Genomic DNA, 24115 nt, shown 5'->3' with positions numbered 1-24115 from the left:
GCGCCGCCGTAGCCCAGCTCCGGCACCGCCTCCTGTCGTGACGTCACCAGGCGCGCCTTGCGCCGTGCGCCGCGCCCCCTGTCAGAGGCAGCCATTGTTCAGCGGCTGGCGCCGGCTGTTCGGGGACTGGGCTGGTCCTACTTCCCCTCTCCAAGTCCCTGCCCCTCCTTAAAGGTGGGAGAGGGGGGCCAGTCCCTGGGTCTGTGCACTCTGAGGTTCTCGGGTGAAGGCCACCATGAGTAAACGGAAGGCGCCACAGGAGACTCTCAACGGGGGAATCACCGACATGCTCACAGGTTAGCACCGGACCGGGGGCCTCTGGCTTTCTTCTCCCCAGCCCCCACCCCAAATTGCTTTCCCTACCCTCTCTCCGGTCCCGATAGCCCAGTGAGTGGGATTGGCCCCTCGCAGCGAGTAGTCTTCCGTGTGGATCTTCTTTCCGCGCCCGTGGCCAGCGGCTGATTGTCAGCACTGCTGGGGACTCTCTGTCACCTCTTGGGCTGCCTTTGGCCTGGCCCGTTTATGAGTCGGGGGTCACCATCCTGTAAAAGGCTGTTCCGTGTCCTTACGGGAAACTCAGTTCTCGTTTGCTTACTCGTGGTCTTGTTCACCCGAGTCTCTTGTTGCCTTTTCAGAACTCGCAAACTTTGAGAAGAACGTGAACCAGGCGATCCACAAATACAATGCTTACAGGTGGGACGCTGCGGCAGTCTCTGGGAGCATGCATTCTGGGATGTGTGGCAATTAAAAGGGCTGACGGGCCAGTGGATATTTGGACCACCTGCAGGAGGAGGAAAAAAAAAAAAAGCAAGAACCGAGGGTATTGACTCTGTGGTAGTGCTTTACTGCAATCTTTCTGGGAGAATATGGGCAGAGCACTGTAGGATCAATTCTGATCAGTCCCCAATTCTGACTGAAAATAGGCTGATTATCTCTCATCAAACATGAATTACTGAAAATACAGTTTGATTTTAAGCCATAATGAAAGAAGGTGAATGAGGTCTGTGCTGTGAAATAGGTGTGGTTCGGGTAATCACATTTTTCCATCTGGTTCATCTGTGTCTTATCCTGTCACCTTTTTGGATCTCATCCTCGTTCATCTCACCAGGGGCCTTAAACTAGGCGTTATTCCTACATCGATCTGCTTTTGATGTTTAGCTTATAAACATGTCCAAATCCCTTAGCTCTTAAAAGCAAAAACAAAGCAATTTTCTTAACTTCCCCTTTCCTTCACTATACAGTTAACCTTCTTGAATAATCTGTGTTCCTTGCCTGGACTTCCTAATTCTTAGTCATTTCTAATCTCATTGCAGTAAAATTTCCCTTCTCCCATTCCTCTGAAAATGCTCTCGCCTGCATCTCATCTTATTGGACCCTCAGTGGCATTCACTGCTAGCTCATTCCATTCACATCTTACCCCTGACTTCTGTGATGGTGCACCTCCTGCTCACCTCTCCTATCTTACCTTTTAATGTTGGTACTTCCCAGAGGTCTGCCCTGCACTGTCTTCTCTCACTTTCATACTTTGCCTGGCAATCTTCCTGTTCTTGGTGGCTTTGGATACAGGTTATGTCAGTGACTCCAAATCTCACTGGGCTTTTCTCCAGATTTTTATGTCTCTATTCCCTTTATCTTTACCTTTTCAAAATTAACCAAACTCAGCTCCCTCCTTCCCTGCCCAACCAGACAGCATAATTCAAAAATGATTACATTTTCTCTGTTACCTCCTATGATTTCCTCTGTAGAGTAGTTGTTCTTTTATCCATGCATTTGATCTAGAAATCAAAGAGATATCCAACCCTATAATTTCAGTCACGTCAAGTTTCCGAGAGAAAATATTTAGTCTTGAATAAACCCTTCAAGGGATAAGTGAGGGGAAGAACAATCTATAGATAGGAAACAAAGTGTGCCAAAGCTTTGAGACATGAAGCGGGTGTGGCATTTTCTAGTGAGTCAGTAATTTTGCTAAAGGGTTATGGTCTGGAAAAGCAGGCAACACTCCTGCATGTGCCTCCCTTTCCTGATACATATTTCTCTTGATTGTAGCCAAAATATTCTTTTGAAAATAATTATGTTATCTTGTCATTCATCGATATCAAGTAATTAAATATATCTTCTTTGCCTTGATAGTCTAAATGCATTGTGGCATACAAAAGGCCTTTCACAATCTATTCTTCCTTTTCAGGCTTTTCCCCATAGTGCCATTTATCTAGAACCACTTGCCTTTACTGCAACAATTTCCTCCACAAACTGCCCTCAACCTGCCTTTCCAGACTCATCATTAGTATTATGCTAATATATAAGTTGAAATCCCAGTCTAAACATTAGTATGTGGTAGGTAGAATGAAAACCAAGACTCCAAAGACTATCCAGTATTTGTGCTTTAGACTTAGATGTATTATGGCTATTTATCAGCATCACATAAACCATATTTATCATTGAAATTATGGACAGGATACCATCAGTGTGCTCCCAGGGTATACCCAACCCGTCACCGGACTACTGAGCTGGGTATGTGTAGAGATGGGCAGGAATCACAGGTCATTTTGACTTACATGGAACTGAAATGGGAGCAATTAAAAAAAAAAGAATTGGTATTAAGGGGAATGTAGTTTAAAACCACGAATTTAAAAATAGCCATCCATTAGTCAGTTGGGTATCTAGAAGTCAGAATACTACTGAGTGGCACATTTTTATAAAAGGGAGTTATGAATAATTTCTAAAAACTAGCTATTAAAAATGTTCCAATTGTATTTTCCACTTAATCCCCAAAAGGAAATGCTACTGTTTCTTGAATCTCCCTAGTTTTACATATGCGTTAAAATCATATTATTATCTTACATGAAGATTTTCAAGATAATTTCTAAAAGCTAGAGAGATGGGTGGCCTCTCAGCTCATTTGTGTTTTTAATAAGTTTTACACCGATGTGGAGAATTATCTCGATGAAAGGTTAAACTGCATGTTTGCTTGTGTGTGTATTCCAGTTTAAGAAAAATTAAGACCTTGCTAGATTTCTAATTTCTTTTTTTTTTCTTATAGAAAAGCAGCATCTGTGATAGCAAAGTACCCACACAAAATAAAGAGTGGAGCGGAAGCAAAGAAATTGGTAAGTTGAGTGAGCAGGTTGACTGAAGAGTTCATATCTGTACAAATTTGGTGGGTTCCCATAAAAACGAAATTTGCCTCTTTGAAGCTGCCTTGACCCACACAGGCAGATTTCACTGTTACTGATTTCTTGGAATAATATTTATTCTGTTTCAAGCATACTTTTTCAAGCCTGAAGTGTATTGATGGAGGCGGGATGGGTTTAAAAATAGGTAATTACAATTTTGTTTCTGTGCTTTCTCCATATGTGCATGCACTTACTCATTTTCAGTTTGTGCAGCCCTGAAGAAGAGTATGGTGACAGAGTGGTACCAGCATGTCTGGTCCTCAGCCTCCTTTTTCTGATCCCCAGGTACAAGAACTTACAAGACTTAGTGCTCCCAAAGAGATTTTACCTACTAATAAGCACCCGATTAAATCCCTTTGTATATTATGGCATTTAGCCCTGTCCTCTGTAATTTCCGTAAAGCCCTGAATGCTAGTGTAAGTTTCTAGAGAGTTACATCTCTTGGTAATTTGTAATAGTTAAGAATCCTGGGAAAATTTACCTGTTGTTAATCAGATTCCCTCTCATCTAAATTTCATTAAAAGATTCTAAGTTCTTTAAAATTAAAGACTTTTTCTTATTCATTTTTTCTTAAAGATGTCAAACTGACATGGCTTTTGATTAGTCAAGGTCCTGATAGTTATCATCTTTTTCTGTTCTTTATCAATTTGTGTTTCATGGAAGTCCTCTAGGTATTAATATTTGATTGTCCTTAATTTTCTCATGGGAGCCTTCAGAGTATAAACTATAACTGTCCTTATATTTGTGTCCTTCAGACTCTTAACATTACCATAAATCTTGTACTTCTTATGACTAAGTGACAGTTTATCCACATTATTCTTGTACCACACATCTTCATCTTGAATTTATCATTTAATACAACTCATGCTCTGGTGTCTAGGTTTTAAATCCTTTGTGCCATAATAGTTCTCAGCATCAATATATCCTCCCCAAATGGACTAGACAAATACATGGACTAGACATGTATTTAAAGTCTAATAAATATGTTAGATTTTAATTCTAAGTTTCTCTATTGTGAACTGGCCCAGTGTTAACCGTAGGAGTTACTTCTGATCCCACTCTGTTCCCCTTTAAGCATCACTAAATTTCCTTTTTTAATTGTGAATAGCCTGATCATTTATAAGAGGCAAAGCTTTGTCAAGCTCTGATTCGCTTCATCCCAAATCTGAGCTTACAGTATATCCCTGAAAAGAACACAGAAATGCCCACAATTTTTTTTTTTGTATAAGATTAGACTTAATATGAACATCTCATCTTTATTCCATTTCACCATTATTTTTAAACAGACCTACTTTCTGGTACATTTGACTGCTTCTCAATAATTCTAGGAGTCTGAACTTCCCAGAATGAGTATTTTGCCTTGTATTACTTAATGTTAGGTATAGAAAATAGCCGGGGCCTAAATTGGTTTAGGTCAGTATGTATCTTCGGACACACAAAACAAGAAACCTGAGCAGTTTCCCTTTTCAGATCTACTCTTACTAAGTATTTTTCATTTCTATCTGGTATTTGCTATTTTCCGAACTTAAATATGTATTCAGTAGCTTTATACTTATTAAATATTAAATAAATCAAGAATAAAAAATGGGTAAAAAAAAAGAAGAGCCCTGGCTGGTGTGACTCAGTGGATTGAACGCAGGCCTGTGAAGCAAAGGGTCACTGGTTTGATTCCCAGTCAGGGCACATGCCTGGGTTGGAGGCCAGGTGGACAGTGTGAGAGGCAGCCACATATTGATTTCTCTCCCTCCCTCCCTCCCTTCTCCTCTGCCAAAAAATAAAGTCTTTTATTTTTAAAAAAAGGAATAAAAATATAAAAAAGAAAGAAACAAAACAGACAAACCAAAAAAAAGATATAGCAGAGTGAACTTGGGGCTAAGAGACAGTAGGTAATACCTGGCACATGTGTTGTAATGCATGTTGAATATTTAATTATAAGCATGAATAAAGTTCAACTTCATGAATAATCAGAGTTGCAAATTAAAACAAGGTGGTATATAATGCCTATTAGATTATCAAGTTAATATGCTATATGACTAAAGATGTGGGAAAAAAGATACTCCTTTACTGTTGATCAAAATGTTGGTTGTTTATAGCCTTTCTGAAGTATAATGTGGCAGAATGTTGGAAAATGTCCCAGCAATTCCACTTTGAGGAATTTAAACTAAGGAAATCAGTAGAGATACACGTATACAAGGTTTAATTAATTCTTAATTTTTGAGTGCCTGTATGTCAGGTATTCATCCACATACTAGGGAGAAAGCAGTGAAAAGACAGGATTTCTGCTCTCTTGGAACTTCTATTCTGGAGCATTGCTGTCCAAAATGGTAACCATGAGCCACATTTGGCTAGTGAGTTCATGAAATGTGGCTAGTGTGACTAAGGAATTACATTTTTTACTTTGAATTAATGTAAGCTTAAAATTGTTATGTGTGGCTACTGGCTGCCATGTTGGACTGTGCAGTTCTTGAGTAGTGGTTCTTAAAGTGCAGTACCTAGACCAGCAGCTTCAGTATCATCTGAGAACTGGTTGGAAATGCAACCTATTGAATCAGGAATTCTAAGGTGGGACTGGGCAATCTGTGTTTTTAACGTATTTTCCAGGTGAGGCTGATGTATGCAAAAGCTTGAGAACTTCTGTTGTAGAGGAAGTTTATGACAACATTGTTATATATCAAAAATTGGAAACCATCTAAATGTTCACCTGTAGGGTATTTGTTTAGTAAATTATGATACATTTATACAGTGATATGTTTATGGAGCCATTAAAGATATTGTAGTTGTATTTATTCATAGGGAAATTTGTTCACAATATATTTTTAAGTTGAAAAAACACTTTATGAAGCAGTATGATTGTGTTTTTGTAAGAAAACAATATGTGTATATATAGTAAATCTACATATATAAACAAAAGTAAATATATAACAGATATTAAGTTAAAAGGTTACAGTTTAAATTATCAGAGTGATGAAATAAACAAGTGATTTAAATATTTTTCTTTAGGCAACTTTATATTTTCTCATTTTTCTACAATAAAATTTAATTTTTTAAAAATAAGTCATTTAGAATTGTTTTTGCTAGGGTTTTCTTTTGCCCGTTATATATTTAATATTTTTACTAGGACTCAATTATCTTAATCCTTTGTTTCAAAATTGGTCATGTGATGCTCACTGGTTTTTCATTTCTCATTTTGTACTTTATTTTTTAGTGATTTGGTAAGCTTTCTATTTGTATGACTTTTAAATTTTTAATTTTTTATGTAGCCCGGAGTGGGAACAAAAATTGCTGAAAAGATTGATGAATTTTTAGCGACTGGAAAATTGCGAAAACTGGAAAAGGTAAAATTTTAACTTATTTGCTTGTTTGATTTTAACGTCTGTCTTTGTGGCAGCCGTCACGCAGCACCTTTGGCAGAGTCACTCCCTCTAGTGCATAAGTCTATATGAATAAGCCTTTTAAGAATATTGGATACATTAGCGCTGAGACATCTTCAGCTGCTCTGTTATCACTTGTAACCACTGAGGTTATATACGAATACTTCATATATAGGGGTTATCCAGGCACATGTAAGTGGTTCTTCAGGTCTCTTAGCAGACTGGTATATTTCCAGTAAGATCACTTGAGTCCTCAAATCATTCCTAAATCATTGTTACGCTTTTTCTTTTTTCCTTAAAGATTCGGCAGGATGATACGAGTTCATCCATCAATTTCCTGACTCGAGTTACTGGCATTGGGTATGAACTATTTTTCTGAGCAGACACAATAGCAGGGTTGGTGTAATTTTTTTATGTCAGCCAAACTAAAGTGCATGTTGCTTCCCTTCAGAACCTGTGCCTTTCCGCCTCTGTGCCTTTGCCCATACAGTTTACTCTTCCATGGCCCACGTGGCTGAGGCTGTTCTCTACATGGTGCCACTAGTGTGGGAGCCCCATCCAAGGCCAATGTTTCCTCCTTCATCAAACCAGTTTGACTCCCCAGCCAGTAATAATCTCTTCCTCCTCTAAACTCCACTAACGCTTGCCCCGTGTACTTCCTTCTTACTACTTCCCCCAGATTCAAGCTCACTTGTCTCTGAGCATGATATTTATCTTAAGCATTAAATAAATGCCTTTCTTCCATAGCACCTAGCAGAGTACCTTATGAATTCGAAACTAGTCCTCAGGCATTTTTAATGAAGGAATCTTTATGTTAAAATTTGAACTAGCATGAAAGGAGGCTTCTTTGACACCAAAGTAAAGGTGAACATTGAAATATTAAGTCTGTAATACTTAACTCTCATCTTCGTGGAATGAGACATTTTTTAGATATATGACAGTACTTTAAGTGGCAACACTTTTATGAAAGTTACTCTAAAATGGATTAAACTTTTAAACCTAGTCTACTGAAAATGAGCTTGACCCAAGGCCATAAAAATGTTGGTTAAAAGTTGTTTTAAGGGCATCTGTTATATTGTCCCCTTTTTCCAGGCAAGAAAACTGAATACAGAAAATGAGATAACTGTGGCAGAATCAGAGTTAGAACCCACGTCTCCTGACTCCCTTTTCAGTTCTGTTTTTTCTGTCACCTTGCCTTCTTTACATGAATGTCAGTTTCTGTATCACACAGTTTCTATAAAAAGGCCCTTTGTCTTTCTAGTGTCAGTTTAAATATCATCTCAGAGGCCTTCCTTCGCCACCCAACCTAAAGTAGTACCCAGCCACTGTCATATTATCCTATTTTAATTCACCTATTGCATATTTTCTTATTTGTTTATATATGTATTTATTGTCTCTTCCCACTGGAATGTGAGTAGGTAAGACTAGGGCCCTTATTTGTGTATTACTCTATTTTTAGCACCTAGCAGTGTATCTGGTACATAATAGCCTGTCTGTCAATCTCATGAACAAATGAACAGTTTTCAAGTACCCATATGTCTTTTATGAATAAAGTGCATGGGCATTACGACACCTAACTATTTAGACATGTTTCTCATGTACAAGTTTGCGTTGTATTCGTAGACTGAGGCTTTAAGAATTCTTCTCTTTGGATGAAATTGATCATTACCAAATTAACCATGCAATTTTTAGCAAGTCTTGTTCAGCTTAATAATAACCCTTCATGTTTGACAAGAGAAGACAAAATTGGTTATTTGTTCCAAGAATCCAGAGTTTTCCTGGCTATTGAGATAACACGTTTCTTTCTTTCTAGTCCATCTGCTGCAAGGAAGTTTGTAGATGAAGGAATTAAAACATTAGAAGGTGAGTTTGTAATTCCAGGTTAAATGTGGTCCTGATAGACTGTTAAATGCTCTAACAAACTAAAACTTGAAAAACTGTTTCTCAATTAGTAGATACTAATTAGTAGACAAACATGTTTTCTTTTTAACTCTACAGAAGAGAGTAAATAGAGAGAGTAGTTTAGCTCTGACTGGCGTGGCTCAGTTGGTGGGGTGTCATCCCACCAAGTGAAAAGTCGCTGGTTTGATTCCCAGCCAGGGTACATGCTTGGGTTGCAGGCCTGGTCGCCAGTTGGGGCTGAGGCAAGAGGCAACCAATTGATGTTTCTCTCACATATCGATGTTTCTCTCTCCCTCTCTCTGCCTTCCTTCCCCTCTCTCTAAAAATAAGTAAATAAAATCTTTTTTAAAAAAATCCAACATCAATGATTTTACAAGAAAAGAGTAGTTTATATTTCCATCTTAAACATGTTTAAGTTTGTAACTCAGAAGAAAATCAAGATCAAGAAGTGGCTTTTTTTCATTGATTTTTAGAGAGAGACATTGATTTCTTTTTCCACTTATTTTTGCATTCATTGGTTGCTTCTTGTATGTGCCCTGACTGGAGATTGAGCCCATAAACTTGTGTATTGGGACTATGCTCTAACCAACTGAGCTCCCTGGCTAGGACAGCTTTTTGGTTTTAAGGCAATGATTTCATTTGCAGATTTTTAGATGATTTAAATTACCTTTGTATCTTCATAAAAATTTTAGACAATAAAGTCCTACACATTCAGCTTAAAAGTTGTCATGTATATTGAGAAAAATTCTGTTAAGACGGCTTATAATGTTTAATGAATTTATGCTTTCAAAGAAGTAATTAAAATAGGTCTTAAGTAATTGTGAAACACTTTTTTTAAACCTAATATAGCAATCCTTTAAATATAATTTATTTCTTCATACATTTCTATATACTATATATATGTAGATGCATTTTAGTTCATTACTGTGGCATTTGGGATTTAGTATTTGTGTGTTCAGCCAACTGTAAGCCATGCAGATGGTTGGGTGGACAGGTTTTAAAGACTGACCTGGCTTTGAATCTAGTCTCCACTTCATTAGTTTCTGAGTACAAAATGGTATTTAATTTCTGTCTCATGATTTAATGAAATAAGGTATTCAACATGTCAAGCACTTAGCAGAATGCTTGGTACCCACTAAAGTACTTAAAAATAGTAACCAACTCTTAAGAGGCATGATTAATTAGTAATATTACCAAGAATTTGTGTCACGTGGCTAGATAATGAACTCTACTACAACTGCATCTCAGAGGGTTTGTGCTTTTCTGCCTGTGGCATATATGGTTTATCTGAGTGAAATATTGAGTACAGTAGTCAAGAATTTGTTTCTCAAAGGTATTCAGTTGCATCCCTTGGGTGTGTGAAGGATCTACCGTAATGGCTTTTATGTTATTTCACAATTCAAAGATATGTAATGTGACTCTTGATATTATATTGTATTTTAAAACAAACTCTATATTTCTGTTTCATTTCAGTCATATACTTTAGTATTTTCTGTGTAAATACCTCTATGAAAAATATTAAGTGTTCCGTATATCATAAAGATGCTTATTTTTCTCCATTTTATATTTCCAAAGAAAGTTTGTTTGACTATGAGGGTGATTATAGGAGTTGCTGTTGAAGCACACTTATCTTGCTCTCTCTTTAATAAGACTTATTCTTGTACTCATGCCCAATTAAGGAACATCCAAGTGGAACAAAGTCACTTTTAGATTTCAGATATGATGTTATGATATGACAATTTTTTAAATTAAAAAATAAAGATAACACCTCTCCTTTCAACAGGATTTTTAGCACAGTAGTTTTTTATAAAAAGGATCACTGAATTTAGCATTTTTTTAAAACAGATCTCAGAAAAAATGAAGATAAATTGAACCATCATCAGCGAATTGGACTGAAGTAAGGTGGCAAATTTTACTTTGACACTAGAGATGTAAAAGTAAAAATTTTTATAGCATTCCTCCATACATCATAGTAATTCTTCAAAGTTAGCTAAACAACCATTTTTCTATTTACAAATGCTAAGATTTGTTGCAGACTCCAGTAGAGAATATGCCTATATTCACATGTTTTGTTATTGCTTTCTAGTTTGTTTGCTTGTTTTAAATATTTCCCTCATTCTCTTGACTTTAGCAGGGAGTTTCCTCTGAAAATACATAGAACTGAGTGCATCAAGCAGTCAGTGCGTGTTTATTTTGTGCTTAAATTATACAGAGCACTTCACTAGGTCTGGGGTAAGGATATAATCAGGCTCAGTGTAGGTTTTGCAAAGTCTAGAGTCTTCCTCAGAAGATACTTCCTCAAACACTAAATTAAAAAAGAAAAACTCGAACACCTATATAACAGGAATGGAATAACTAATAGGCATGTTATATATCAGCATTAGCTATTATTTTGGGTGCGAGACATAATCAGGAACCCCCTTTCTATTTATTTAAAATACATAGTTCATAAGCTGTGTACATGGAAAGGCACGTATCTTAAGACTACTAGAGGTAGTCTTGTTGGCAATTCAGTCCTAATAACCTGAACTTTTCTGTTGATGACTTACTATAATATATTAAACTTACACTGCCCTTCCAAAACTTTGAGCAAGTAAGAGACCCATAATAGTATAGTTCCCACTTTCCTTGCATTTACATAGTAAACAGAGATCGTCTTAAGAACCTTGTTTTGAGAATTGGTTTTGACCAGGTGCTTTATTCTTAGATGTTATTTTATACTTAGAGAATGTTTTTATAACAATCTTATTGAAGTATAATTCACATACCATACAATTCACCCATTTAAAATAGACAATTCAGTGATTTTAGTGTATTCACAGAGTTGCACAGCCATCACTATAATCACATGTAGGGTCCTCTGCTCTCTCAGAAAGGGCCCATACCTGTCAGCAGCCACTCTCCATTTCTCCCCAACCCTCTACCACTTTCCCACTTGCCACCCCCCACCAGCTCCTGGCAACCACTAATCTACTTCCTGTCTCTATAGATGTACCTATTCTGGACATTTCTTATATATAAAATAATGCGACATGTGGTCTTTCGTGAGTGGCTTCTTTCAATTAATGTGTGGGTTCATTCATGTTGCAAGATCCTACTAGGATATTTTAAAATACAATAATTGTACATGATTTAAGGGTAATAAGCTATAACCTTGATTTGTCAATAGGGAGCAGTCTAATTTGCAAATGTACTAATATGTGTTTATTTACTCTTGGCGTATGAATGTGAAGTTTACTCATAAATAGGCTTAGATGGAGTATCTGGAATATCAGAAAGGATGACATTTAAGGATTTTGATCCAAGCTAAGGAATAAACCTTCCCCAACCCCAGTTTTACTCTTGTCTTAATGAATTTTAATCTTGATTTTTAAATGGTCTGATTGTAAGGATATTGTAGGAAATGTAATTTTTAAGAAGATATAAATGTCACAAAAATATTATCTTTTTTGTCTTTGTAGATATTTTGAGGACTTTGAGAAAAGAATTCCTCGTGAAGAGATGTTACAAATGCAAGTAAGAGTGTGCTGAGTTGTATTCTTTGATTAAAATTGACAGTACCACTTGGTGAAAAACCATTTTTAGAATACTGACTTAATTTTTCTTCTATTAGGATATTGTACTAAATGAAGTTAAAAAAGTGGATTCTGAATACATTGCTACAGTCTGTGGCAGTTTCAGAAGAGGTAATATACTTCTTAATCCCAGGTTATATTCATGCCTTGCTAAAATTGTCTAATGTATATGAAAAACATGAATTAAAAAGATGTAATGTGTGTTACTTAACAAATTTACCAAATTTAACTAATTCTTAACAAATTAAATATCTGGATGTATTAGCTAAGTTTATTTATTTATTGATGGAAATGTGTATATGAAAAATTAGAGGAAATTCATACTGATTTATTATAGAGTGATATTTTAGTGACAAATTTTAATTAAAATTTATAAAACAATTTTGAGTATGTTAAAATCCTAATAGTTGTTGTTTGGCTAAATGCTAGTGAATCCAGTTTTTGTTTTACTTTTTGTATTTTCTGTTATCTATCATGGGTCTAAGAATAATGTCTCAGAAGTACCAGTTGAAAACCAGTTCTCACAACAAGGTTCTGCGGATCTCCATTTACTATGTGAATACCAGCAAAGCAAGAACCACATAATCGTGGTCTCTAACTGCCTCAAAAATTGGGAGGGATAACATAAATTTAAAAATATAAACTTCAGCAATTAGAATAGAGAAACTTTATTTAAAACTTTTAGAATAGATATCTAATTGAATCTCTGGCCATCTGGGGTTTTGCTTGGAAGTAGGTGATGGGCTATAAGAAATTCTGAGTAGCTGCTGTAAGAATGTAGATTTGGGAAGAGGAAAAGACTAAATCCATAATCGCTGATAAATAAAAAGAATATTGGTTTGGCGCCAAAATGCCTGGATTCTCAGGCTAAATCTATCACTATATGATTTTAAGTAAGTTTGTCTCTCCACATCCTGATTTCTGTATTTGCAGAATGAGAGGATTAAAGTTAACAAGTTGTGCCCTGGTAGGTGTGACTTAGTGGGTTGTTTGCTGGCCTGCAAAGTGAAAGGTTACTGGTTCAATTCCCGGTCGGAATACATGACTAGGTTGTAGGCCAGGTCACTGGCTGGGTGTGTGTGAGGGGCAATCTATCAATATTTTTTTCCTCTCTTTCTTCCTCCCTTACCCTCTCTCTGAAAAACAAATATTAAAAAAAAAAAAAGTAAGTTCTTGAAGTCTGCGCATCAGAAACACCTAGTTTTTAAAAATATAAACATTGCGGTACCCTGTTACAAACCTACTAAATAAGAATCTCCTTGGATGGGGCCTTGGAATCAATATTTTCAAGACCTAGACTTTGCTACACAGCAAGTCTCATGCATGCTCATTTGACTAAGACAGCTGTTCTGGATTTATATATTTTCATTTTATTTTTGATTTTATTTATTATTCAGTAGGTTATATGGTTACGTACTTCAATATAAAAAAGATATATACTAAGAAGTCTCACTTCTACTCTATCCCTGTTTACTGTTTTCATTCCCTTCCACCAATGACCCATTAATATCGACTTCCTTTCAGTGTTTCTCTTTCAGTGTTTACTCTTTCAGTGTTTCTACATGTAAATATAACTAAATGTGAATACACAATTTTGGTTTCTTTCTCTCTCTTTCTTTCACAAAGGTAATATAATGTTCTGTACCTTACTTTTTTCACTTAAAAATACATCCAGGAGATTTTCCACATTGGTACCTAGACAGCTCCTTATTCTTTTTTATAGCTGCATAACATTCAGTCGTGTGTGGATATTCCTTATTTTATCTAGTCCTCTGTTAATGGACCCTAGGGTTGCTTCCTGTTTATTTGCTTAAGTAGTTTGTTTTTGTTTTTTAAATGGAAAAAGTAGTAAATTTTTACTACTTTAAAAATGTAGGTGGATGGTGGAAGACAGTCAGCTTTCAGGAGAAAAAAATGAGAAGAAAAGACAATAATTTTTTTTTTTATTGTTAAAATAGCTACTGTGAATGTCCTGGGATCAGCACATACTCAATGTAGTCTTCTTTATGTTTCAATATCTGGTTAAAAATTGCTGATGGGTAAGATGATGATCCACAGACACTGGTAGATCTTCAGGGACCAGGAGTATTTTTTACATATATTATACCTATAAAAATGAAAAAAAAAGGAAATAAACAGGATTCTTTTATGCCAGCTGTGTGCCAGGCACTATTCTAAATGCTTTTACGTATGTTCTTATTTGGTTGCACAACAGCCTATAAAGTAGTTTTTAGTAGTTTGTAGATGAGGAAAGTGAGGTCTAGAGAAATATGCAGTCTTCATTTGTAATACTGAAAAAAAAAAATTTAAAGTGAAACATATTTAATCTAAATGGAGGCAAAATTCCGTAGTAAAAGAAAGGTTTAAACAACTGTATGTCACCTGCCTGAAGTTACTTGGTTTTAAAGTAGGGACCAAAGTGAAAGCTTAAGTTGTTACCATGTGCTGTGTTCCTATCCATGATGCTAAAATTGTAATTTTTATCAATACTCATTAAATAAGTTCAATCATAAGAATTGAAATGAGTTTTCTGATTAACCTTTATTGAGGTGGAGCTCATTGTTTAATTTGAAATTTTTAGATATATAGTTTTCATTGATGTGTTTTAAAGCTATTTTTAAATGTTATTTTTACTCTTTATTCAATACTTAAGTTCATTTTTAATACATTAAATTAACTGATTATGTGCAATCTCTAATGCCAGTTACTGTTGTTATACCAGATTCTGCTGTTTTCATCAATATACCTGAATAGTTGGACAATTGAAATCTTTTAACTAATTCTGAATATGAAGCACAGTGAAATAGAAAGTTAAGCTATGAGAAGTAAGGTCCTTCTATATGTGTCAATACCTTGGTCCTGTTTGTCTAACAGATAAACTTACATGAAGACTTCCATACATTTTCTTTGTTATCATAGGTGCAGAGTCCAGTGGAGACATGGATGTTCTTCTGACCCATCCGAGTTTTACTTCTGAATCAAATAAGCAGGTACCTCAGAATTTATAATCAATGTTACCAATCTTACATCGCAATGAATATCATTTTCTAAATGATAGCTGAATATTTTCAGGATAAGTTTTTGTTTTAATCTTTCTGAAAAGTCAATTGAAGTGTTTTGTACTGATTGAATTACGTGAAAGGCCAGGTAAGTTGTTGAAAGGGATACATGGTTTTCCACAAGGAATTGGGAGGACAATCCAACGTTTGAAAGAGATGAAATGTAGTAAAATATTTCTGAAATGAATTATTGTCTATCAGATATTTTACAAATACCCAGGATGATATTTAGGTTTTCATTAAAGGAACTTTTTTTGTATTAACAAATATTGGATTAAAAAACTTTACCTTTATTAGAAAGCCCGAGAAGGCAAAACATTTTTGATTTTGGAATATATGCTTTTTAAAGATGAAGCAGCTAATTTTTTGGTTTAATGAAACAGATAAACACAAATGATGTTTGTTTAGGAGTATTATGATACTGGTGAAAGATGATGGTATCTAAAATAAGTTTTATTTTATAGGATAAATTATCTGTTAGAAGAAAAAAGTATTTACTCAGAACATAGGAATAGGCATTCATTTTTCCATAGTTAATCAGAAAACTCATGTTAAAAATGTTTTCTTACCATAACAGAGTAATTGTTCTTTTTCTTATTCCCTAATTGTGATTCTACAGCCCAAGTTGTTACATCGTGTTGTGGAGCAGTTACAAAAGGTCTGTTTTATTACAGATACTCTATCTAAAGGTGAAACAAAATTCATGGTAAGTCCTCTGAGTTAACACATTGGGAAAAAAATCCGTAAAGATTGTTTGGTAATGGTTTTATGTGACTTCATTGTAGCTTAATATTACAGTCAATAAATATCCTTGAGACCTTAGAGAAGAAGAATTAGCAGAATGCTAATCTCAGAATATTTTAGTAAAGAATTTTATTTTAAATACCCCACTTGTAAATATCTGTGCCATGAGAATAGATCATTAGGCATAATCTTCTGTTTTCAAAAGACCCATAATGACCTTGATATATAAGGTGATCCCTAAAATAGCAAATTGTTTTCATATTCTCTGGCTCAGAATTCTCCAATAATTCTCCAATAAAATTGTCTGAAGAATCTTAATATATTACAATACCAAAGAAAGAAAAGGAATCAAGATACGTGATAGAACACAGGGGAAGAAACACGTTACATGGAACAATAGGGGAGTTCGTAGAGGGGAACACACTTGCAGAGATTTTTAATAGTGAAACCCATTATGATGAATTGTCAAAATCCTGTCATCTTCCTAGGGAATTAAAATGTAAAGATTCAAGACAAATGGCAAATGGATTAAAAACAGATTAATAAATGGCCCTGTGTAGAAACCAACAGGAAGGCAAATAGAAATCTAGGACTAAGGTAATAAAGGCTTACTTTTATTCTACTGATCACTTCAGTCTACATCATTTGTATCCCTTTTCTCTGTGTTTCACTTTTCCCAAGTTGTATGACTGAAAGGAAAGAGACTGCTTTTGGAGAACAGACATGCTAGAATTAGCAAGTCTCATGCATAAATTCAACAGTAGTTTCAACCAACAGTGGAAGACGGTGGTTGAGATGGATGACTGAAATGTGTCACCCAGAAAGTAGAGTGGGGGTTACCAGGACATGGGGAGTTACTGTGTAATGGGGACAGAATTTCAGTTGGGGAAGATGAGGAAGCCCTGGTGGTGGCGGATAGTGGTGATAGTTGCACCGCAGGGTGAATGTACTTAGTGCCACAGAACTGCATGCTTAGAAATGGCTAAAATGGTAAATTTTATGTTACATTTATTTAATCATATAAAAATACCATGTTATTAAATTCAGCGTGGTGATTCTAATGAGCTATGAAAGTGTATTACTTATGTTGGTTATACTGTATCAGTGTTTTCAAAAGAACTTTGAGAAAGGTCAAAGAAATTCTAGTCAGTCTTTGGGAATTAAGTATATCATCTGTTTTCCTGAATCTGTCAGATTTTTAGATTTTACTCTATGTCCAAAAGTCTATACACACAGGAGATCCTATTTAAAATAGGGTTTATTTTATGCTCCTTGAACATCCTTTTAAAATTTATATTGATTTTAATTCACTCAAAATGAATGTGCATAAATCTTACATTTAAAGTACATTCAATAAGATAAAATCCTAAAACCAGTATGAGCTAGACGAGTTGGATTTTGTTTGTTTCATAGGAGTGCCCTTGTGTGCCTGGGCATGTTCTGGGCATCTCTCCAGCCTGCCCCTCCGGCCCCCGTAGCCGTCTCTGTGAAAGGCGCTGCCACTCCCCATGGGGGCGGCGCACTGCCTGCTTTCAGAGTTAGTGTGGAAGGCGTTATGCAGTCCTGTCGCGGAAGCATTTTTTTTTACAGTCTGAACAGTATTCTGCTTGTGCTCAAATAGAGATCTAGAGGAAGAACCCACAGAGGCTGTAGTAATCCAGCTAGCAAGAATACAAGCCAGTGGGCTAGATGTAGCCTGCAAAGGAAAGGTGGGTAGCCAAGTGTATGTGAACACAAAGATTTGCTAAAAGTGGTGGAAATGGGTTATTCTAGTTAACTGCCCAATCAGAAAAGAGAGGACCTTTGCCTGGAAGTGTATGGGCAGCCAGACCCAGTGATTGCTACAGAGGAGGCCGCTTCAGACCTCACTGTTCATGATGTGAGAGAACAGAATGGTGAGAATGAGTGTCAACAGAATGAGAAGGTCTATTCAGTCAATCCAGCAACCATATTAAACATCTATGACATTCCAGGCGCTGTTCTAGGAGCTTGGCATATATCAGTGAATTAAAGTGGAACTTGTATTTGGGGAGTGTGGGAAGGAACTGCTTGTTAACCATGAACATAATAAATAGGTAAATTGTAAAATTGGATAATAAGTATTTTTTAAAAAAGAAAGGGGGAGAGCAGGTGTGGGGAGATGGGTGTGCAGGAGACAGTATTACGTAGGATCGTCAGAGGCAGAGACAATGAGTCTTGGGGAAAGACTTGCGGTAAGGGATTTAGCCAGGCCGGTTCCTGGGGGAGAGAGTCAGAGCAGTGACTGGAAGCGCATGGGCCTTAGAAGAGACGTCTAACGGAGTTAGGGTCTCAAGGTTTCTGAAAGGAAGTTGCGTGCAAAATGAATTCAATTTATAAAGTTAAATAAACCCTTCTCATTCCAAGTCCGCTTGATTTCAAACCCCTTGTTACTATAACCACTGACTAAATAGTTGTAAAGATGTGACGATTTGTGTGTTTTTCAAGTTATCCTCCAAACAATTCCTTTAATAGTGAGTAAACCTTAGGAAAGCCAGGGTTATTCCAAATCTTCTTGTAAAACCATGGTCTTTAGGTAATTAAGCTATTCTTCCTGCAAATATAACATTTGGAAGAAAAAAACCATTTTCTCTGCATTTAGATGCCTGTTTGCTGAATGTACGTAAGATGAGTACCATTCAGATTTTAGCATTTTGTGCAAGTTTGGCCTTGGATGGTTTTCTGTGAAATATCTGCTACAGTAAGGATTCAAGGGACAAACAGAAGGTATCTTGACCACCCGGAGGAAGTCAGAGGGGCTTTATTTCAGACACTTGCACGAAGCTATCGAATTTGAAATGCCAAACAAAACCAATCTACTCTATCTAGTAAAGAGTTTACAGTAATACAGAGGAATTTTTTAACATTAGCACTTCAGAAAAAGTGCAGGAAATAAACTTAGCTACTTGAGGAAAGGAACAAAGCCTTTAGATAAAATCCTATTACTGATGTGACAATTTCCTGTGACATCTAAACATCCATATCCACCAGGTAATGCCTCATGGGAATGCCAGATGGAAGTCATTTCTGATCCACTTGAAGGTTGAGTTGGAACTGGTTAATGCCTAAGGAGGCAAGTTTCATATTTTGAAGATGAACAGATTTCATTTGTCTTTCAGCTATAGCAACAGCTAAAGAAAATACCCATTTTGGATTTTAGATTTTAATTTTTCTATGTTGCTGAGTGCAAATTTATGGCTTTTAATGAACAGCTCGACTACTTTGTAGAATGAGAAGCCTGCCCCTTGCATATTTTTCTTAGAATGTAGTGTTTGAAACTTTTATTTTGGAATTTGTTGATGTTTGTAGTTCTTTTTACATATTTATGGGTTGCTAAGTAGTCCAGAATTTTTGCCCATTTTCTGGAAAAGGAAAAGATAGCAAAACAGACCTCGAAAATACCTGTTTGAAAACTAGAAGTATAATGAAAACTCACTTACAGAAAAGGAAGAAAATGATCCCCTGATTTTTTAAAAATGTATTGATTTTAGGGTTGGGGGGAGAGTCATTGGTTTGTTGTTGCACTTATTATTTATGCACTCATTGGCTGATTCTTGTATGTGCCCTGACCGGAGATTGAACCCACAGCCTTGGCGTATCGAGGTGACTCTCTAACCAACTGAGCACCTGGCCAGGGCCTCCCCTGATTTTCTTATCTTTTAAATTTTTATTACTTTTCAACTCTTTGTCTTCTAATTTCTGGGAGGTTTCCACAATTTCCAACTTTCCTACTTTTGCTGTCATGTTTTTTACTTTAAGTCTTTTCTCTCAGTGTTCTTTTTCTGTAGTTTTCTGCCCTTATTTCATGGATGGAATATCTTCTGTTACCTGAAAACATTACTTATAGCTTTTTTGTTTTCTTCTTCCTGAAAAATCATTTTCTTCCAAGTTGCTTTTTGTTTGTTTGTTTGTTTGTTTGTTTTGGTCTCTGCCTTTCATGTTTGATGCTTTCCTTGATTGGCTTGTTTAGAATCACAGAAAGGCCAAACCCTCCTACCTTGCTTGCTGTGTCATGGAGCTCTTTACTTACGAAGTATAATAGGGAGGTAGTGATAATATATAGTGTTTAGTAAAACTAAGTTAAAAGTGCTCCAAATTCAGCTTTTTTGGCTTTTGGCTCGGAGGAGGCTAAGGTACAACTTTCTTTGGTTGCCCGAATCTGGGTTTATTTGACATCAGCTGCCTCCACCATGCCGCTGAAGTTTGGGCCCAAACTTTATGAGATCAAATTCATATACCTGAGGTGCACCAGTGGGAAAGTTGATGCCATGTCTGCCTTGGACCCAAGATCAGCTCCCAAGATCAGCCCCCTGGGCCTAGTTCTCCAAAAAAAGGTTGGTGATGACATCGCCAAAGCAACCGGTGATTTAATGGGTCAGACAGAGGGTTACAGTGAAACTGTTCAGAATAGACAGGCCCAAACTGAGGGAGTGCCTCCTGCCTCTGCCCTGATCATCAAAGCTCTCAAAGAACTGCCATGAAACAGAAAAGCAGCAAAAAAAACATTAAGCACACTGGAAATATCGCGTTTGATGAGATTGTCAACATTGCCTGACAGATGCGGCACTGACTTTTAGCGAGAGAACTCTCAGGAACCATTAAGGAGCTCCTGGGGGCTGCCCAGGCTGCGGGCTGCAGTGTTGATGGCCGCCCCCTCACCTCATGTCGCTGATGCCATCATCAGCGGGGCAGCGGTGCCCGGCTACTCACAAAGGAAAATATTTCAATCAGAGTCATTTGACAACCAAAAAAACTCCGAATTTGCAAATTGCCTCCATTTAAAACAAGTACAATCTCACACTTAATGATATTTAACTAAAATGAAGCCTTGTTCTCAAAAACATTTTTAAGCATTCTTTTAAATATCCATTTTAGGGTGTTTGCCAGCTTCCCAGTAAAAATGATGGAAAAGAATATCCACACAGAAGAATTGATATCAGGTATTTTTGTTGCTGGCCTATTAACTTTTTCTTTTCTCCCCTTTCCCTCCTCCCTGTGTATGTCTTGGAATTCATGTAAATGTCTAGAATCCCTTTTATTCTAAAGTGCCATATATTCCAGCTATAGACAATATTTAGCCTGAAAATACATAAATAATAACTGTCTATAGAATCTAATTTATTTTCGCTAGCTATGTATCTCATCATGATACCTTCCACAGCTCAAGAGTAGTTTCCTGCCCAGGGAAAGTTAGTTGTAATAAGTGATAATGCTTTTCATTTCTCCACACCTCTTGCAGAGCATAGTATACTAAAACCTAAACTGCAAGCTTGGGGTCATTGGAATGGTCACCTAATGAGCCTCCTCTTCAGGTTATCTGGCCACACACTTATTTTAGGTGCTATGTACCTTACTGATTTTAAGAGTCTTATTTTTGCTAATTTGAAATGTGTAGTAGAAAATTTATATACAGCTTTTTTCCTTTTTTAGGTTGATACCCAAGGATCAATATTACTGTGGTGTTCTCTATTTCACGGGGAGTGATATTTTCAATAAGAATATGAGAGCTCATGCCCTAGAGAAGGGCTTCACAATCAACGAATACTCAATCCGCCCCTTAGGAGTCACTGGTGAGCATTTGTGTCCCCTAGAGAAAACCCCAGTCATCTGGGAAGAAAGTTATATTCAAAGAGACAATATTTGGTTTAGCAACTTTGGTTCTCTAAAAAGCCTTTAAGTAACTATGCCAGTTAATTGTAGTTTTTTTGTATTGTTAGTCCCTCAGGCAGAAAAAGGGGCTTTAATCCATATGTGCTCCCAGGCCCTCAATGGCAAGAATTATTTCTGGCTCTATCACAGTGGATTCAATTCTTTCTACCTATGATGGTCCGTAAAAAAAAAAAAAAGAAAAAGAAAAGAGTATTAATCTAAGTACTTTGTTTTTTCAAATGTGCCTTTAAGGCTCCTGATGAGCCCAGGGACTATTGCTTTTCATGCCAAGCCAGGCCTAGTAGCTCTGGCCCATGCTTTCAAAGTGTAAAGAGTAAGAATTGCTTAATCTCTGCTTTGTGGATCTTAACATTTAACAATATACTGTGTGGTTTACTATTGTCTACTAGGAAAATTGAGAGTTTGTTATTTTGTCCTAAAATTGAAAAAGCTGGTTTTCATCCTTGGGAGACCAGGGCAGCACTCCTCACGCGTCAGTGTGTGTGCACGCCACGCACAGACCCCATTAAGTGCAGGTTCTGACTCAGTGGGCCTCGGAGGGCAGCGCTGACTCTGCATTTCTAGTAAGCTTCCAGCTGGCACTGGTGCTGCTAGTGTAGCAACCACATTTGGAGTTGCAAAGGAAGTCTCTAGCGTGTTTTATGTAATGGTGGCTACAGTGGAGATCCAGCAGAGAGGAAAACCATGAATTAGGGTCACCTCAAAGGCCATAGTTGGAATGCACAGGTTCCTTTTGGAGTACTGGCGTGTATGACACGCCTCAAACATAAACTCATGTGGGAGGATGGCACAGTCAGTATCTTTTTTTTTTAGTGGCTTGGTTATGTTTTTCTTTTCCTGAAGGTATATCCCATACAACTGTCAGTCCTAAAACTGCTTTGTAAGTAAGTTTCCTTTGTCTTTTACTTGCAGGAGTTGCTGGAGAACCCCTGCCAGTGGACAGTGAGAAAGATATCTTTGACTACATCCAGTGGAAATACCGGGAACCCAAGGATCGAAGTGAATGAGCCCTATCCTTCCTCCCAGGCACAGCCCAACAGGAGTCTTAATTTATTTCTTAACCTTTGCTATGTAAGGGTCTTTGGTGTTTTTAAATGATGGTTTCTTCTTCGTGCTTGAGCCCACACCGTAGTTAATAAAACCTCTTGTACTATTATCAGATGATCTTGTTCCAATTTTATTAGAAAATATGTTGAAATTTACATTTTTGGTCACACTTTACTAAGGGTTTACTAGAAAGAATTAAGATATGAGATGGTAGCACATCTTTAATGGGAATTTTTATTTTCTCTTTTTCTGCCCTTATACTATAAATCAGCATATCCCCACTTCCTTTCCTTCTGTTGATTACAAATTAGTTAAGATACACCCAGAGGCTATCTTCTTAAGGATAATTCACTATTTTTTAAAAACTAAGGACCTTCATAAATTTAATTTTCTTTGGTTGGGCCATATTCAGTTTTGTAATACATACTTAAATAGATGAACAGGTGTGTGGTTTAACTCCAAAATGAAACCTGTAGAACCTGGTTGTGATCCATCAGAAAGAAACTCCCTAAGCAAAACCACTTCTAAATGCACCCATACATACAAAATATGGCCTCTTAAACTTCTAACAAAAAATTCACTTTTATGCCCTAGTTTTCCTCCAAGGTAATTTTTGAGTTTAAATGGTAAACTATATAACTAAAAACACTCCTTTAAAGCCATAGCTTTGAATATAAAAATTATGTAAATATAAAATACAAAAAGTTATCAAATGATAAGTAAAGCTATTGAAAACAAACTGTAAAAATGCTTTGTAACTTGCAAAGGACTGTACAAACATAAGATACTACCTTTTCAATCTTATTTCTTTATTAACTAAATTATTTTGTAGTGAAATGGCATTTCCCTTCCAAGAAATGAAAGAAAATAAACAATAATGCTTTTAAGGAAAAAAATAGTATTTGCTGTGATAATTTCCCCTGGTAAGATAGAAGAATTAATTGAACTGTAGATGCCATAGCTTCCCCCCCGCCCCCAACTACCGTCAGTTACCAGAACCTTACCAGAAATTATTTAAGATTATTTGAAGTAATTGAATCACTGGATCAGAATTAAATTTTTTTTTTGTTACAGGATCACATCACCTTTCTGCAAAAATAGACAAAAGCCAAAGCTAGTTTCCATTCATCACAGGGCAGCATCTCACCATTCTGTAGCCTGGTCTAATTCCATTGCTACAAGATTTGATCTTAAGATACATTTGTATGGAAAAGATTCAAAAATTAATACCTGCAATTTCTGCTTCAATACAATGAGTCATCTTTATTTGAAATGTTTACAGCTTTTTAGATTTTTTGGCGCACTCTTTGCATGTTGTTGATTGTCAGTCACGTGACTGACACTACAGTCCAGAACCGCAGTCACAACACTGGAAGATTTCTGGACTCCAGCAGAGGCCTTGTGCTCTCTCCTGGAGCAGACCCGTCCCCCCAGTAGGGCCACTTTACAAATTTTAGTCCAAAAATGGCAAGCACAGCAAAGTCCATGTCTGCAGTAAAAAATTCTAAGACAGCTCTCTCCCTCTTTTCTTGTTACAAGATTAATATGGGCTTGAA

At 36.5% G+C, this 24115-nt stretch overlaps 1 protein-coding gene across 1 annotated transcript; it reads left to right on the top strand.

The window, feature by feature from the left end:
• The first annotated feature begins 65 nt into the window (after positions 1–65).
• On the top strand, positions 66–23455 carry POLB (DNA polymerase beta). Its single transcript, XM_054565953.1, has 14 exons — positions 66–296; positions 636–693; positions 3041–3107; positions 6434–6508; positions 6846–6904; positions 8358–8407; positions 10292–10343; positions 11908–11962; positions 12060–12132; positions 14941–15011; positions 15700–15786; positions 20718–20782; positions 21273–21412; positions 22425–23455. The coding sequence occupies exons 1-14, from the start codon at positions 236–238 to the stop codon at positions 22517–22519; spliced, it is 1008 nt and encodes a 335-aa protein (XP_054421928.1). The 5' UTR covers positions 66–235; the 3' UTR covers positions 22520–23455.
• Positions 23456–24115: the final 660 nt, after the last annotated feature.

Source organism: Pteronotus mesoamericanus, unplaced genomic scaffold (genome assembly GCF_021234165.1).
Source record: "Pteronotus mesoamericanus isolate MK-2021 breed Mesoamerican mustached bat unplaced genomic scaffold, CSHL_Meso_final contig_169, whole genome shotgun sequence".
Lineage (NCBI taxonomy): Eukaryota > Metazoa > Chordata > Mammalia > Chiroptera > Mormoopidae > Pteronotus > Pteronotus mesoamericanus.
This window is presented reverse-complemented; position numbering and strand designations above follow the sequence as displayed.